Source organism: Hyperolius riggenbachi, chromosome 6 (genome assembly GCF_040937935.1).
Source record: "Hyperolius riggenbachi isolate aHypRig1 chromosome 6, aHypRig1.pri, whole genome shotgun sequence".
NCBI lineage: Eukaryota > Metazoa > Chordata > Amphibia > Anura > Hyperoliidae > Hyperolius > Hyperolius riggenbachi.
In genome coordinates, this window is record NC_090651.1 from 272,805,785 (window position 1) to 272,822,887 (window position 17,103).

General features: G+C 45.7%; 1 protein-coding gene across 1 annotated transcript in view; it reads left to right on the top strand.

The window, feature by feature from the left end:
• Positions 1-17,103, top strand: part of SCN4B (sodium voltage-gated channel beta subunit 4) — a 104,703-nt gene that overhangs the window by 39,900 nt on the left and 47,700 nt on the right. Inside the window, exon 3 of the mRNA XM_068240873.1 lies at positions 9,775-9,953. Coding sequence (XP_068096974.1) covers positions 9,775-9,953 — 179 coding nt within the window. The remainder of the gene's footprint in view (positions 1-9,774; positions 9,954-17,103) is intronic.

The following is a 17,103-nucleotide window of genomic DNA, read 5'->3' on the forward strand; positions in this document are numbered from 1 at the left end:
CTGCTCCGTCATCACTCATCCTGCTGCCTTCTCTTCCATCCAGCTCCATCATCACTCATCCTGCTGCCTACTCTTCCATCCAGCTCCATTATCACTCATCCTGCTGCCTACTCTTCCATCCTGCCCCATCATCACTCATCCTGCTGCCTCCTCTTCCATCCCGCCACATCATCACTCATCCTGCTGCCTCCTCCTCCATCCAGCTCCATCATCACTCATCCTGTCGCCTCCTCTTCCATCCAGCTCCATCATCACTCATCCTGCTGCCTACTCTTCCATCCAGCTCCATCATCACACATCCTGCTGCCTCCTCTTCCATCCTGCCACATCATCACTCATCCTGCTACCTCCTCTTCCATCCAGCTCCATCATCACTCATCCTGCTGCCTATTTTTCCATCCTGCTCCATCATCACTCATCCAGCTGTCTCCTCTTCCATCCTGCCACATTATCACTCATCCTGCTGCCTCCTCTTCCATCCAGCTCCATCATCACTCATCCTGCTGCCTCCTCTTCCATCCAGCCCCATCATCACTCATCCTGCTGCCTACTCTTCCATCCTGCTCCATCATCACTCATCCTGCTGCCTCCTCTTCCATCCTGCTCCGTCATCACTCATCCTGCTGCCTCCTCTTCCATCCAGCTCCATCATCACTCATCCTGCTGCCTCCTCTTCTATCGTGCCCCATCATCCCTCATCCAGCTGCCTCCTCTTCCACCCTGCTCCATCATCACTCATCCTGCTGCCTCCTCTTCCATCCTGCTCAATCATCACTCATCCTGCTGCCTCCTCTTCCATCGTGCCCCATCATCACTCATCCTGCTGCCTCCTCTTCCATCCCGCCCCATCAACACTCATCCTGCTTCCTCCTCTTCCATTCTGCTCCAGCATCCCTTATCCAGCTGCCTCCTCTTCCATCCTGCCCCATCATCACTTATCCTGCTGCCTCCTCTTCCATCCTGCTCTATCATCCCTCATCCTGCTGCCTCCTCTTCCATCCTGCCCCATCATCACTCATCCTGCTGCCTCCTCTTCCATTCTGCTCCATCATCCCTTATCCAGCTGCCTACTCTTCCATCCTGCTCCATCATCCCTCATCCTGCTGCCTCCTCTTCCATCCTGCTCCATCATCCCTCATCCTGCTGCCTCCTCTTCCATCCTGCTCCATCATCACTCATCCTGCTGCCCCCTCTTCCAACCTGCTCCATCATCACTCATCCTGCTGCCCCCTCTTCCATCCTGCTCCATCATCACTCATCCTGCTGCCTCCTCTTCTATCGTGCCCCATCATCACTCCTACTGCTGCCTCCTCTTCCATCCTGCCCCATCATCCCTCATCCAGCTGCCTCCTCTTCCATCCTGCTCCATCATCACTCATCCTGCTGCCTCCTCTTCCATCCAGCTCCATCATCACTCATCCTGCTGCCTACTCTTCCATCCTGCTCCGTCATCACTCATCCTGCTGCCTTCTCTTCCATCCAGCTCCATCATCACTCATCCTGCTGCCTACTCTTCCATCCAGCTCCATTATCACTCATCCTGCTGCCTACTCTTCCATCCTGCCCCATCATCACTCATCCTGCTGCCTCCTCTTCCATCCCGCCACATCATCACTCATCCTGCTGCCTCCTCCTCCATCCAGCTCCATCATCACTCATCCTGTCGCCTCCTCTTCCATCCAGCTCCATCATCACTCATCCTGCTGCCTACTCTTCCATCCAGCTCCATCATCACACATCCTGCTGCCTCCTCTTCCATCCTGCCACATCATCACTCATCCTGCTACCTCCTCTTCCATCCAGCTCCATCATCACTCATCCTGCTGCCTATTTTTCCATCCTGCTCCATCATCACTCATCCAGCTGTCTCCTCTTCCATCCTGCCACATTATCACTCATCCTGCTGCCTCCTCTTCCATCCAGCTCCATCATCACTCATCCTGCTGCCTCCTCTTCCATCCAGCCCCATCATCACTCATCCTGCTGCCTACTCTTCCATCCTGCTCCATCATCACTCATCCTGCTGCCTCCTCTTCCATCCTGCTCCGTCATCACTCATCCTGCTGCCTCCTCTTCCATCCTGCCACATCATCACTCATCCTGCTGCCTCCTCTTCCACCCTGCTCTATCATTACTTATTCTGCTGCCTCCCCTTCCATTCTGCTCCAATATCACTGACTCTTCTACCACCTCTTCCATCCTGTTCCCATTATCACTGATCTTTCTGCCACACTTCCCATTCTGTTCTACTACAGATCCTGCTCCCTTCACTCCTATCTGCCTATTATATTTGTATTGCAATACCTTAAACATGACTTCATGTATGCGTTAAAGCAATTAATTGCCAAGACAAATATCTGTGTGGTACCCTAGGAGTATTTAAGACCGCGACATGCACATATCAAATGAGGTACAGATGTGGGGTAAATTAAAGTGACCTGAACTCTTACACAGGACAGAAGAAAAACAGAGAAATGCACCCTGTATGTATTCAGAGAGTTTAGCCTGTCTAATTTGAATTTATTGCAGGATTCGTATCAGCTGTAACAAAGAAATGTTTTTCTTTAAAGGTTAATGTGCTGTTGCTTATCTTTTAGAGCAGAGAGGAGGTTCTCAGTTCAGGTCCGCTTTAAGTGAATTATTTTCTATCAAATAATTTGTGCAGTTTTTTTTATTATAGTGGCTTTGCAACGCTTGTCCCTGTAGTTCATCCACTACATCAATTTGGCATACATCTGTAACAGATGTGATAAATCTCTCCCAGGTGAATGTCACAGTTTTCCATTCCCTTTCTCCTTAGCCTCTTGTCAGAGGAAAATGAAAGATTTAGCAAGTGCTTCACCTTCAGAAAGTCTTTGCAAGCATGTCAGGAAAGTCTGGCCTGCTCTGTAAATGTGTGTTTATAGCTGCACCATTATCCTGTTTGGGGACCCCATTACAGTTATCTTGAGGATTAAACATTGTATATATATTTGCATGGTAAGCGTAAAGCATAATGAGTCCTAAACTGACACACTTGATTGTTTTTTTCTGCTTTACCTAGTTTGATGTTGTCAGCAAAATAATTAAGCATAGCTTTCAAAATAGTGCTCAGGGACGCTTTTAATAATTAAAGAGCGGTGCATGAAAGGTAAAGCATTATATTTTCCATGTCTGAGTCAATAGTCTGTAAATGTATAGTTCTGCCTCGTATATCCTTATTTCCCGCAACTTTCTCTTTTGTTAATGTTGTTGTTCACCTATTGCATCTATGCTTCTGCAGCATTATTCCATAACATAACACATACATCATTTATGCTGCCAACAACTAAAATCACACTTACCGTACCTGTTATTGCTTCCATTTCATTGAATAACCCTGCGCTTAAAGGAAACCAGAGATGAGTATTTGCCCCAGTTTTATACATACCGGGGGCTTCCTCCAGCCCCATCGCCACGGATTGCTCCCATGCTGCCGTGCTCCGCCTTCTCTATCACTGGTATCGGGCCCCGTAACTTCAGACAGTCGCAGCCAGTCTGAGCATGAGCAGTGCGCTCCTCCGTCTTTCTCCGGCGGCTGGGGTTGCAGAACGCTCCCAGTCGCTGGGGAGAGATGGCGAGAAACGGAGGAGCGCACTGGAAATGTTTAAACTGCCCGCGACTGGCTGAAGTTACAGGACCCGATACCAAAGAGGGAGAAGACTGAGGATGGCAGCGTGGGAGCGATATGTGCCGATGGGGCTGGAGGAAGCACCCGGTATGTATAAAATTGGGGCAAATACTTGTCTCTGGTACAATTTAATTTAACCCTTTTTTCCCATACCAATATTAGTGGGACTGGTCAATCAGATGCAAATAATTCATAGTTAATGCAGAATTATAGCTTGAAAATAGACCAATCGGATTCTACATTGGCTTCATTTGATTGGTCTTTTTTCAAGTTGCACATTTTTTACATACAAAAAATTCCATGATTCTGCATCAACTTGGAATTATTTCCATCTCATTGGCCATCCCTAATTATTAGTTTATTCATGAGGTATCCTTTCCTAGAGATACTGATTATTTTGTGTTAAGCCTGGTACACACCTTCAATTTTGATTGGCCAATTTTACCACCTCTAAATAGTATGAAGGCAAACAGATTTTAAATACTATGAATAGATTGTGTAGGTAAGCTCTTATACTACATGTAGGTGGTAAAGTTGGCCAATCAAAATTGGATGTGTGTATACTCCCTTTGTTTCAGTGGTGTCCTGTCCTCTTGAAACTTATGCCTGGTACACACTTTCAATTATGATTGGCCAATCACTGACCAATTTTACCACCTCCATGTAGTATGAGGGTTTACCTACACAATCTGCTCATAGTATTCAATGACCCAATCCATTCTTCTCCTAAGTTTTCTCCTGTCAGGCTATTTACACGTATTTTTGATTAAGTCACATAAACTGTAATAAAAATATTTTAAGGCTCCTGATGAGTAAGAAACAGGAGTCTTAAATATTATATGCCCAACTCTGAATTCGAGATCGAGATTTCTCAATCAATTGGTACAAGGAGTGAAAAATCAGGATAACTATGTTTAAAAATAATTAAATTTATTACATGAACATGAATTTATCAGAACAATAGCAAATCGAATTACTGCTTCTTACACAATCCACAAAATACTTCTTAATATACCGTATTTTTCGGACTATAAGACGCACCGGACTATAAGCCGCACCTAGGTTTTGAGGGCAAAAATCAGGAAAAAAAAACAACCAAAAAACTAAATCTAGGTATATCCATGGTCTAGGAGTGTCCTATTGACCTCTAACCTCCCCCTAAGATGTCTCTATCTAAGATGCACTCCCCAGCTACACTAACCTCTGCTGCCCTCACCAATCACAATATCCCCTGATGCCCCCACCCCAGCTACACTACACTTCACTAACCCCTGATATCCCCCCCACCCACCCAGCTACACTACACAAACTCCCCCTCCCCCCCCAAAAAAACTTAGCTACACTAACTAATCACTACAGTTGAATTGAGCTCTCACCCATCATGAGGAGGTTGCAGCTGAGTGATCCGGTGGTCCTGAGCGGCATAGCAGCCGCTGCAATTCCTGTCCGTCTTGTAGCTTGTCCCCCAAGCAGCGGCAGCATCAGCAGTAGGATCTGTGTTCAGAACTCCCCGGGCGGCATAGCAGTAGTCGCTGCAATGATCTGTAATTCCTGAGTCCTCTCTTGTAGCTTGTCCCCCGAGTGGCAGCAGCAGCGCGATCGGTATTCACAACTCCGCGGGTGGCATGACAGTATCCCTTGTAGATCCGGATCAGTGAATAATGGCGCACAGCGCCTATGCATAAAAATGGCGCCGCATTAAAAAGATACGCTTATCGCTATTTATCGTTAGTACTGCATAATAATGGCGCACAGGGAAAAAAGAATAAAAACGGCACACACTAATGTTATTTATCAATAGTGGCACACACTAACGTTATTTATCAATAGTGCCGTTCATTTGCCAAACAGCAGATGTTATTGCCCACAGTAATGTTATTTATCAATAGCGCCCTACATAAGCCAAACTGCAGACGTTATTTAACTGCAAAACGGTGAATGGATTTAATGTAACACTGTCAAGGTTAGGGTTAGGCACCATCAGGGGGGTCTTAGGGTTAGGCACCACCAGGGGGCTCTTAGGGTTAGGCACCACCACGGCTGTGGTTAGGTTTAGGCACCACCAGGGGGGTGGTTAGGGTTAAGCACCACCAGGGGGTCTTAGGGTTAGGCACCACCAGGGGGGTCTTAGGGTTAGGCACCACCAGGGGGGTCTTAGGGCTAGGCACCACCAGGGGGGTCTTAGGGCTAGGCACCACCAGGGGGTCTTAGGGTTAGGCACCACCAGGGGGTCTTAGGGTTAGGCACCACCAGGGGGTCTTAGGGCTAGGCACCACCAGGGGGGTCTTAGGGCTAGGCACCACCAGGGGGGTCTTAGGGCTAGGCACCACCAGGGGGGTCTTAGGGTTAGGCACCACCAGGGGGGTTTAGGGGTTAGGGATGGGTACAGAGAGGGTTCTGTGCGTTAACGTTAAATACTGATAAGGCTTTAACGCTAAATAACAATAAGGCTTTAACGTTAAATAACAATAAGGCTTTAACGTTAAATAGCGATAAGCGGCAAACGGATTAGCGGCAACACCGTGCGCCATTATCCGCTGGCGTCATTTTCAGATGGATCCTGTAGATCGGTAATGCAGGTCCTCTCTGTGGCTTTTTGTTCCTGCATCAGCCCTGTGTCAGTGTAACCTGGGCAGAGCGGGACATCTTCAGCCACTATGCTTGGCAGTGTCCATCAGAGGCTTACATACTGCCTTGTCTATTGGCCCCTCTTATGACCTGTGGCGCACGTGCGTCGGGGTCATGGGATGAACCAATCAGCAAGGCAGTATGGAAGTCTCTGATGGACACTGAAAATTATTACATTGTTTTCACTGGAGTTCCTCTTTAAGCAATCCTTACTGTGGTCTGCTATGACCCAGGTGAAAGATGCAAAGCTTCACCAGCATCCTTGCATGTGCCAATATGCTCACCTCGGCTTGAATTATTGCCTTTGTTCTGAAGACAGGTCATTGCTTCTGTATTCTAATTAAATCCGGATTACATCTCTGCTATTTCTGTGCTGTGGTTTTCATCCAGTGTTTTTGATTTGTTGAGGTACACTACCTGACTGGGCATTTTTATCATAGACTGCAGTGAGCCTTAGTTGTCTTTCACTCTGTTGTTGCTTCCCTACTTTTGGTGCGCAAATGATTTTCTATTTGTGTCTAGTGCTTTCCTTGTGCTTCCTGTCGTCTTGAATTTCCTAACATCTCCTATATCAGTCCTGACATCCTGGGCTGTACAGCTGTATGTTTGTTTGTTTTTTATTTCTGCAACTTTGCCAACCCTCCTGGCTCCTATTCCTGTGGTTTTTGTACAATACTCTTGTCGTGCTTTATTCTTTTGTGCTTTGCACCTATAGTTACTTTGTTGTTTGTGTCTCTTTTACTAATATATGTCTAACTGCAAGTTTAGTCATATGAATTCGACCTATGAATCTTATCTGCTTATGTGTTTGTAATTTGTTCTATAGGAGAGTGAACTCCTACAGGATCGAAAGGCTTCCATCATCACCACATATGATTGTACCCAAACATTTTTGTGTCCATTTTTTTTTATTATTGAAAAAAATGGAAGTGCCAAAAAAAGTCAGCTCTCTGCTCAAGTAGGAACACAGCCTTAGCTTATTAAATTAGGACTTCGTAATCAACACATTTATAGACCAGTAGGGGCTGAAACCCACTAGCAGCCTTTTCTAAGCACTAGTGGTTTGAAAAGTTCTTGCTAATGCAATGCTTTTTTTTTTTTTTTTTAATTATAAAATCACATCGCACAAGTGGGATCACACCCATAGCATTACATTAGCAAGAGCTTTTCAAATCACAAGAGCTTAGAAATGACTTAGTAAGTACTGCTAGTAGTGGGTTCCAGGCCCACTTGTTTTATCTGCTGGAAGATTTGCCATAAATTCTCCCAACTTCTGTTTTGTGTGTCTCCAATGATTCCCTAGGGAAACCTTTTCAGAAGATGTTCTTCTGAACTCCAAAATTCACAGCAGATTTGGCTTATAGGCCTGGTGCACACCAAAAACCACTAGCAGATCCGCAAAATGCTAGCAGATTTTGAAACGCTTTTTCTTATTTTTCTGCAGCGTTTCAGCTAGCATTTTGCGGTTTTGTGAAGCGTTTTTGGTGTAGTAGATTTCATGTATTGTTACAGTAAAGCTGTTACTGAACAGCTGCTGTAACAAAAAACACCTGGCAAACCACTCTGAAGTGCAGTTTTTCAGAGCGGTTTGCGTTTTTCCTATACTTAACATTGAGGCAGAAACGTATCCGTAATCCAAAATCTGCAGCAGCCCGGGAGTATGCGTTTCTGCAAAACGCCTCCCGCTCTGGTGTGCACCAGCCCATTGAAATACATTACCCTAGCGAATCCGCACCCGCAAGCGGATCGCAAACCGCAGCCGAAACGCTCTGGTGTGCACTAGGCCTAAATCATTGATTTGCATCATTTTACATCATTTGCATTTACTGGCACTCTTGCTAAGCAAAAAGCAGCAATCAGTGCAGAGTATGGCCCAGTGCACACTGAGCGGTTTTAGCAGCGATCCGCCAGCCGCATCCGCCAGTGAAAACGCTTGGCTAATGTATTTTAATGGGATGGTGCACACCAGCGGTTTGAGTTTTTTTCCAAACCACAAACGTGCCTCCTGCTGCACGTTTGCGGTTTTCAGAAGCGTTTCTGCCTCAATGTAAAGTATATTAAAAACGCAAACCGCTGTGGAAAACGCTAGATCATAGCGGTTTTCCGGGCATTTTTGTTACAGAAGCTGTTCAGTAACAGCTTTTGCTGTAACAGTATTTGTAATCTGCTACACAAAAACGCTCCCAAAAATACTAGGCATGTTTAGAAATCGTCTCTAAACATGCCTAGAATCGCTCTGAAATCGGCTCCAAAAACCGCTAGCGTTATGCCGATCTGCTAGAGGTTTTGGTGTGCACTGGGCCAAAGTGCCTAGATCTATTGATTCTGTATAAATAGACATGTTTAAAAGTCACTAAGGGCCCATTCACACTACAGCGTTTTGGCAGCGATTTCGGCAAAACGCTCAAACGCTAACGCTTTTTAAAGAGCTAGTGCTATAATACCCTATGGGCACGTTCTTACTTGGGCAATTTGTGTTAATCGCCAAACGCAAAAGTGTAGCCTGCACCATTTTCATTCGATTTCCCGGCGATAGCGTTTCAGTGCTATAGAAGCGGTAAACGCGATCGCAGAAAAATCACTCCCGCAAAACTACCACCGGCGCTTTGCGCTTTTAAGTGTGAATGGGGCCTTAGGGCTGGTGCACACCAAGCATTTTGGTAGCGTTTTCAAAACCGCTACTGCTTGTGAAAACGCTTGGCTAATGTATCTCTATGGGATGGTGCACACCAGCGGTTTGAGGTTTTTAGCAAACCACAAATGTGGGTCCTGCAGCATTTTTGCGGTTTGCAGATGCGTTTCTGCCTCAATGTAAGGTATAGGAAAGTGGAAAACTGCTCTGAAAAACGCGAGATCAGAACAGTTTTCCAAGCGTTTTTGTTTCAGAAGCTGTTCAGTAACAGCTTTACTGTAACAATATATGAAATCTGCTGCACAAAAACGCTCCAAAAACACTAGGCATGTTTAGAAACCTCTCTAAACATGCCTAGAATCGCTCTGAAAATCTGCTTCAAAAACCTCTAGCGTTTTGCAGATCTGCTAGAGGTTTTTGGTGTGCACTGGACCTTACTGATTATTTTAGGGTTGTCACTAGTATCTTTGGAACGGACATGTTGTGCTAGCTTTGTCAATGGAGTAATTGCACTCGCTCAAGATGTTTGTGTGAGTTTTTTCTTTTCAAGAAAGCGTTCTCCTTGTGCTATACATAGACAAGGTTATTTCTGTAACACATCCGATACAGATCATCTAATGCTAAAAGCTTTTTGGCACTAATTAAGTTTGTATCTATGTAAGCTGGAGAGCATATCATTTGGTGTATGGCTGTGCATTCCTCACCACTTCCATTTCAACATATTGAATTGCATTGGGAAAAATAAGAGTCCTTGCCCAGTTTGATGTCATAATCACTGTAATTATGAAAAGGAAGTGTATCAAATATATGATTTCTCAAATACACTGTATAAGCCTGTTAATGTGTATTCCTGTCTACCCTCCAGTTATGGTGCTTGCGCAAACCTGCTTCACGTTAGAGGTGTCCGTAGGAAAGAACCCTCAGATCAAAGCTCGGAATGGGACGGATGTCTACCTGCCTTGCATCTTCACCACCTGCATCGGGTTTGAGGACGTCACCTTCGCATGGGAGTACCGAATAAATGATACGGCCAAGCCAGAGGAAGTGAGCATTGCCAATCGGAAGGGTTCCCTTCCAAGCTTGTTAACCACATTTAAAGTGGACCTGAACTCTTGCACAAGACAGAAGGAAAACAGAGAGAAATGCCCCCTGTATGTATTTAGAGAGTTTAGCCTGTTTAGTTCCCCTTCATCTGTGAATAATCACAAGTTGTAATTTGATCTCTTAGCTGCGTCAGCTGACTGCCATGGCAGATAAGCTCATTTGAAAGCACAGGATGTTAACAATATGTCTGCTTCCATGAAAGCAGGAGGTAGAAACAGTGCAGATTCATTATAGGATTTGTATCAGCTGTAACAAAGAAATGTATTCTTTAAAGGTTATTATGCTGTTGCTTATCGTTTAGTGCAGAGAGGAACTTCTGAGTTCAGGTCCGCTTTAATCCCCATAAGTTTATTGTTAGCTGTATGGTCTGGTGCACACCAAAAACCGCTAGCAGATCCGCAAAATGCTAGCAGATTTTGAAACGCTTTTTCTTCTTTTTCTGTAGCGTTTCACCTAGCATTTTGCGGTTTTGTGAAGCGTTTTTGGTGTAGTAGATTTCATGTATTGTTACAGTAAAGCTGTTACTGAACAGCTACTGTAACAAAAAACGCCTGGCAAACCGCTCTGAAGTGCCGTTTTTCAGAGCGGTTTGCGTTTTTCCTATACTTTACATTGGAGGCAGAAACGCCTCCGCAATCCAAAATCTGCAGCAGCCCGGGAGTATACGTTTCAGCAAAACGCCTCCCGCTCTGGTGTGCACCAGCCCATTGAAATACATTACCCAAGCGTATCCGCAGCCGCAAGCGGATCGCAAAACGCAGCAGAACCGCTCTGGTGTGCACTAGGCCTATATGCTTAGTGCAGCACTGTGTTCTGCTAACTAGGGATGATCACCGGTATGCAAATGTTTCCGAGCTGATGCATAACTTATGTAAATATATGCAGCTTGAAAATGGACCAATTAATTTAAACCTGGGTTTAAATTCATTGGTCCGTTTCCAAACTGCATACATTTGCATAAACATTTGCATAAATTCAGAAAAATTTGCATACTTTAGGAAAAATTTGCATCTCATTGATCATCCCTACTGCTAACCATACACAACATGATTTGTTGAGTGACAGGGGAGACCCAACCTACTGAATATTGGCAATATTTACTATGGAAAAACATTTGTTAGCTTTCAGCATTTTTCAAAGAGAGCATAATCTGTTTATTAAAGGGGCACTATGACTAAAACTGTATCATATTAAATAGATATTTTTTACATACATATAAAATATAGAGGTGAAATCCCCTTGCCTCTCTGTCTCGCTTTCTATCTCAAATCTATCACACTATCTAGTGGCATCTTGAGACACAGCAAGTGGTACAGAGAGGCAAAGGGCTCTCCGGCACTGCACGTGTGGCCGCTGCTCTCTCCGCTCCACTGACTTCACCATAACGGGGGAAGGCCAGCAGTCCTCCTGTCACTGCCCTCTACTCACAATGTTGCCACGGACACAATACATGGGTGTGGGATTACTGTACACATTCATCAGCTTCGCTATGGGGACGGGGGCTGCCTCATACTGGGGACACATGTGGCTATGGGGAGGGGGTCTGCCTCCTACTGGGGGTACATGTGGCTATCTGGAGGGGGCTGCCTCATACTGGGGATGCATTTGATTATGGGGAGGGGGCTGCCTAATGCAGGGGGCACATGTGGCTATAGGGAGGGGGGCTGCCTCATACTGGGGACACATGCAGCTATGGGGAGGGGGCTGCCTTATACAGGGGGAACGTGTGGCTATGGGGAGAGGGCTGCCTCATACTGGGGGCACATGTGGCTATGGGGAGGGGGCTGCCTATAACAGTGGCACATGTGGCTATGAGGAGGGGGCTGCCTATAACAGGGGGAACATGTGGCTATGGGGAGGGGGCTGCCTAATACAGGGGGAACATGTGGCTATGGGGAGGGGGCTGCCTTATACAGGGGCACATGTTGCTATGGGTTGGGGGGCTGCCTTAAACAGGGGGCACATGCAGCTATGGGGAGAGGGGCTGCCTTAAACTAAGTGAGTTTAGTGATTGGCCCAATGACGGTGCCATAGTCCTGCCTGTGACACCATCGGCTCCAGTAACTAATTGAGCAGTCGTGATTGACAGGGCAGCTCACCACTCAGCAGTAGCCATGTCGGGAGCCTCTCTCCTTTGCCTCTCCGTGGGGTCTGCTATTCCGCAATCCACAGCCTGCCGATGCTGCCCTCAGCCTGGTCAGCTGCCAAGTCACAAAAGCAGTGACTGGTGGCAGCAGACCTCTGCAGGAATGCACTTCTACATATCTGGAGACAGCGGGAGCAGGTATGCGCAGTTGGCGATTGCGGTATGCGCATTCACGATGTGGGGGACGGTGATTGTAATTGGACCATAAGATGCACTGACTTTCCCCCTTCCCCCACTTTTGAGGGAGAAAAGGTGTGTCTTATTGTCTGAAAAATGCAGTACCCAAAACGAATTACAAATTATCTTTATGCCTGCTTATCTGTATTCAGTTAACTTTCTACCAAGAACACCTTACCAATAAAATACTTCTGATGCCCCCAGCAAGCAAGATAATACTCAAAATAAGTTTGATATTACCTTTTTATCTACTTTTTAGTGCTTTTCAGTTACAAAGAGCTGAAAAGTTGTTTTCTACAGAAGGTGAAAAAGTATCTATTGTAAGAAAACTCAAGAAAAAGTTAAAGAGACTCTGTAACAAATGTTCAGCCTTAGTTCTTCTATCCTATAAGTTCCTATGTCTGTTCTAATGTGCTCTGGCTTACTGCAGCCTTTCCTAATTGCACTGTCTCTGTAATAAATCTTATCTCCTTTCCTCTGTCTTGTCTGTCGGGCTAAAGGTCCGTACACACGCCGGACTGGAGGCAACGACGGGTCCGTCGTCACCTCCCGCTGGGTGGGCGTTCCAGCGACAGTCCGGCGTGTGTACAGTCTGTCGGCGGACTGATACGGCTGTTTCTGAGTGATCCGCCAGGCGGATCGCTCAGAAACAGCCGTATCAGAATCAGATTCAGTCCGCAGACAGACTGTACACACTCCGGACTGTCGCTGGAACGCCCACCCAGCGGGAGGTGACGACGGACCGTTGTTGCCTCCAGTCCGGCGTTTGTACGGACCTTAAGGCTTGAATGTGTGGAATGTGCAGGGCTGCTTGTGATTGGATAGAAGCAATACACACCCTCTGCAGGCCCCCTGCACACTCTGTATGACTCACACACTCTGTGTATGTGAGCCTATTACAAGCTGGTTAGTTTGTTTGTAAACACTGCCTAAAACTGTTAAATACAAGCCAGGATTGCAGCAGAGAGTGGCAGAAACAGCACAGAGGGGCACAGGAGAAAATAAGGAATAGAATGGTATGCTTTTTAGTGTAAGAATATTAGAGTACAGATTCTCTTTAACCTTCCTGGCGGTAAGCCCGAGCTGAGCTCGGGGTAAGCCGCCGGAAGGCACCGCTCAGGCCCCGCTGGGCCGATTTGCATAATTTTTTTTTTGCTGCACGCAGCTAGCACTTTGCTAGCTGCGTGCAGTGCCCGATCGCCGCCGCTACCCGCCGATCCGCCGCTATCCGTCGCGCCGCAGCCGCCCCCCCCCCCCCAGACCCCGTGCGCTGCCTGGCCAATCAGTGCCAGGCAGCTCTATGGGGTGGATCGGAATCCCGCCCCGTCGCCATGGCGACGGGGGAAGCCCTCCGGGAGATCCCGTTCTTTGAACGGGATCTCCGGATCTCCGATCGCCGGCGGCAATCGGAGGGGCTGGGGGGATGCCGCTGAGCAGCGGCTATCATGTAGCGAGACTTTGTTTCGCTACATGAAAAAAAATAAAAAAAATAAAAAAAAAAGATTTGCTGCCCCCTGGCGATTTTTTTGCAAACCGCCAGGAGGGTTAAAGAGACACTGAAGCGAAAAAAAAATTATGATGTGATTTGTATGTGTAGTACAGCTAAGAAATAAAACATTAAGATCAGATACATCAGTCTAATTGTTTCCAGTACAGGAAGAGTTAAGAAACTCCAGTTGTTATCTCTATGCAAAAAAGCCATTAAGCTCTACGACTTTCAAAGTCGTGGAGAGGGCTGTCTTCTGACTTTTATTATCTCAAGTGTTTTCTTTTTCTCTGCCAGAGGAGAGGTCATTAGTTCACAGACTGCTCTGAAAGAATCATTTTGAATGCTGAATGTTGTGTAATCTGCACATATTATAGAATGATGCACTGTAAGAAAAAACACTATATACCTGAAAATAAAAATATGAGAATATTTTCTTTGCTGCTAATCTTCTAGTAATTATTCATAGTACACAACCAATTCATTATATCATATTTTTTTCTCGCTTCAGTGTCTCTTTAAAGAGGCACTATGACAAAAAATTTAAAAATGTAAAATATGTGCAAACATAGACAAATAAGAAGTACTTTTTTTTCCAGAGTTGCTGTTGCAGGTTTTGCAGATATTCCCTAAAAAGGATTTAAACAATGATGCTGGCCGGCTTCCCTGCTCCCTACACAGTTTCTTGGCAGTAGGACAGAGCAATTGCCATTCATTAAGGCCTGGTGCACACCAAAAAACACTAGCAGATCCGCAAAATGCTAGCAGATTTTGAAACGCTTTTTCTTCTTTTTCTGTAGCGTTTCACCTAGCATTTTGCGGTTTTGGGAAGCGTTTTTGGTGTAGTAGATTTCATATATTGTTACAGTAAAGCTGTTACTGAACAGCTTCTGTAACAAAAACACCTGCAAAACCGCTCTGAACTGCCGTTTTTCAGAGCAGTTTGCATTTTTCCTATACTTTACATTGGAGGCAGAAACGCCTCCGCAATCCAAAATCTGCAGCAGCCCGGGAGTATGCGTTTCTGCAAAACGCCTCCTGCTCTGGTGTGCACCAGCCCAATGAAATACATTACCCAAGCGTATCCGCAGCCGCAAGTGGATCGCAAAACGCAGCAGAACCGCTCTGGTGTGCACTAGGCCTTAGTGCTTTTGAAAATAAATAAATCCTTGAGAATCCCCCATGAAGAGATGGACTAGTCCAAAACCTGTCACTTTTGTCAGATTTCTACTACCTACCGTAAGTGACAGCAACATAGGAGAAAGGTAATTTATGGCTCATATTTCTTATTTGTATATGTTTGCACATATTAAAAATTTTAAAATTTTTTGCCATAGCGCGCCTTTAATTGATCAAGGGGCCTTGTCAACTATACTATGCCAGGTCAAAAAAAAAAACACATACATAAGTATATAACTACTTACAAATGTATTGTACTGTCCACGTTTTGATTTCAGTGATTTTTATATAGTAAGTAATGAGGATTCTGTTGCAGGCATTCAGGCATCCATTCCCTTTGACTTAAGCCAATACTGATGTAATTTCCTCCCTTACTTTTTTCTCCTAGAATCGGCTCTGTCATAGCTAGCTTGCTTTGTAAACATGTGAGCACAGCAAGATCAGATTTCAGCCTTGTGTCACTCTGAACTGCCCTTAGCCAATCAGTGAGGAACAGGAGTGTGGGAGAGGAGATGCTAAGCTTCCTTCTCATCTGACTGAGATAAGATTTGTTACAGAATAAACGTTTCTGATTAGATTGGGATGCTTGCAATGCAGGGTAAGGCTGCAGGCTGCATAACAAACACAGAGCAGGGGGTAAATGGAATTTGATTTTGTGGCTGACAATCCACACACGTGCAACTTTTCCACATGACCAACCCGACGACATGATTGACCGCACGACCAAGCAACTGCATGACTTGTAATTTCCGAGCACCAACCAACTGAGCGACCAACTCATTTGCACGCTATGCACACAAGCGAATGACGGACTGTACGATGTGGCTGCAATCAAAACAAGAACAAGTCGTTCAAAAGACTTGTACACAAGTTTCCAACTGCATGATTTCAGTCATATGAGTTGAGCCGCCTGTTGTATGGGGCAAAGCACCTGTTATCGGTCGCTCATCTAGTTGTTTGGCACATGTTCACATGCCCAACTATCGTCCAACAGACCAAGTTTGGATGATAGTTGGGCGGAAAAGTTGCATGTGTGTACGAGCCTTTAGCTCACAATTTATGCAGCTTGGAGTCAAATTTGGCAGAAAGTGCATTTGACTGGTCCAGTTCCAAGCTGCCTACAATTCGCCTCAAATTTGTATACAAATCAGAATTATTAAAGCTAATGGGAATTGAAAAACAAAAATCAAACAGATACTCACCTAAGGAGAGGGAAAGCTCTGGGTCCTATAGAGCCTTCCTGCACCTCTCACGGTCCAGCGCTGTCACCCCGGTAGCCGTATTTGACCAATCGGATGATTACTGCTCTCTGCCACCGCAGGAGGCTTCGGAAGTCTCTGGGAGCCCAAGTGCTCCTGAAGACAGGCGGCTCCATACTGCGCCTGTGCAAGCGCCCTCTCTCTCATGCATGCACAGTACAGAGCCGCCGTCTTCGGGAGCACTCTGGCTCCCGAAGCCTCCTCTAGCAGAGGATTCAAGCGGGGTGACATTGCTGGAACGAGGGGATGGAGAGAGGAGTGGGAAGGCTCAATAGGACCCAGAGCCTTCCCTCTCCGTAGGTAATTATCAGATTTTTTGTTTTTTCAGTTCCAATTAGCTTTAACATCTCATTGACCATCTCTTTGTCCCCTATTGAGTTAATTGCTTCTCCTACGTTTTCTAAGCCACCAGTAAGCAATAAAATTGACAGCACTTTTTCACCTACTTTTTGGTACTTTTTTTGTTGGGAGACTTTTTCAATTGCAGAGTGCTGAAAAGTTATTTTACAGAGAAGATGAAAGAGTATGTCCTAGGAGAAAGCAGGCAAAAAAGTGAACCTTCATCTGTTTATCTCATAAATGATCTTTCTTTATCTGCCTTTCTGGACACATTGGTTAGCCACACACAAACTGATTTTTTTTGTGTTTTTGTTTTATTTGCCAGAATGGATCACGTTGATCAGATATGCCAGTGCTCTGTTCACCCTTAAGGTGCGTACCCGATCCCCTTGGGCGACACCGCACGGATGGGCAGTACAGACACAAACAGGTTGATTCACTAGCGGTAAACCTACTGCGCGCAAGCAGCGCAGGATAAAATTAGCACACGCAAGCTACGCGTGG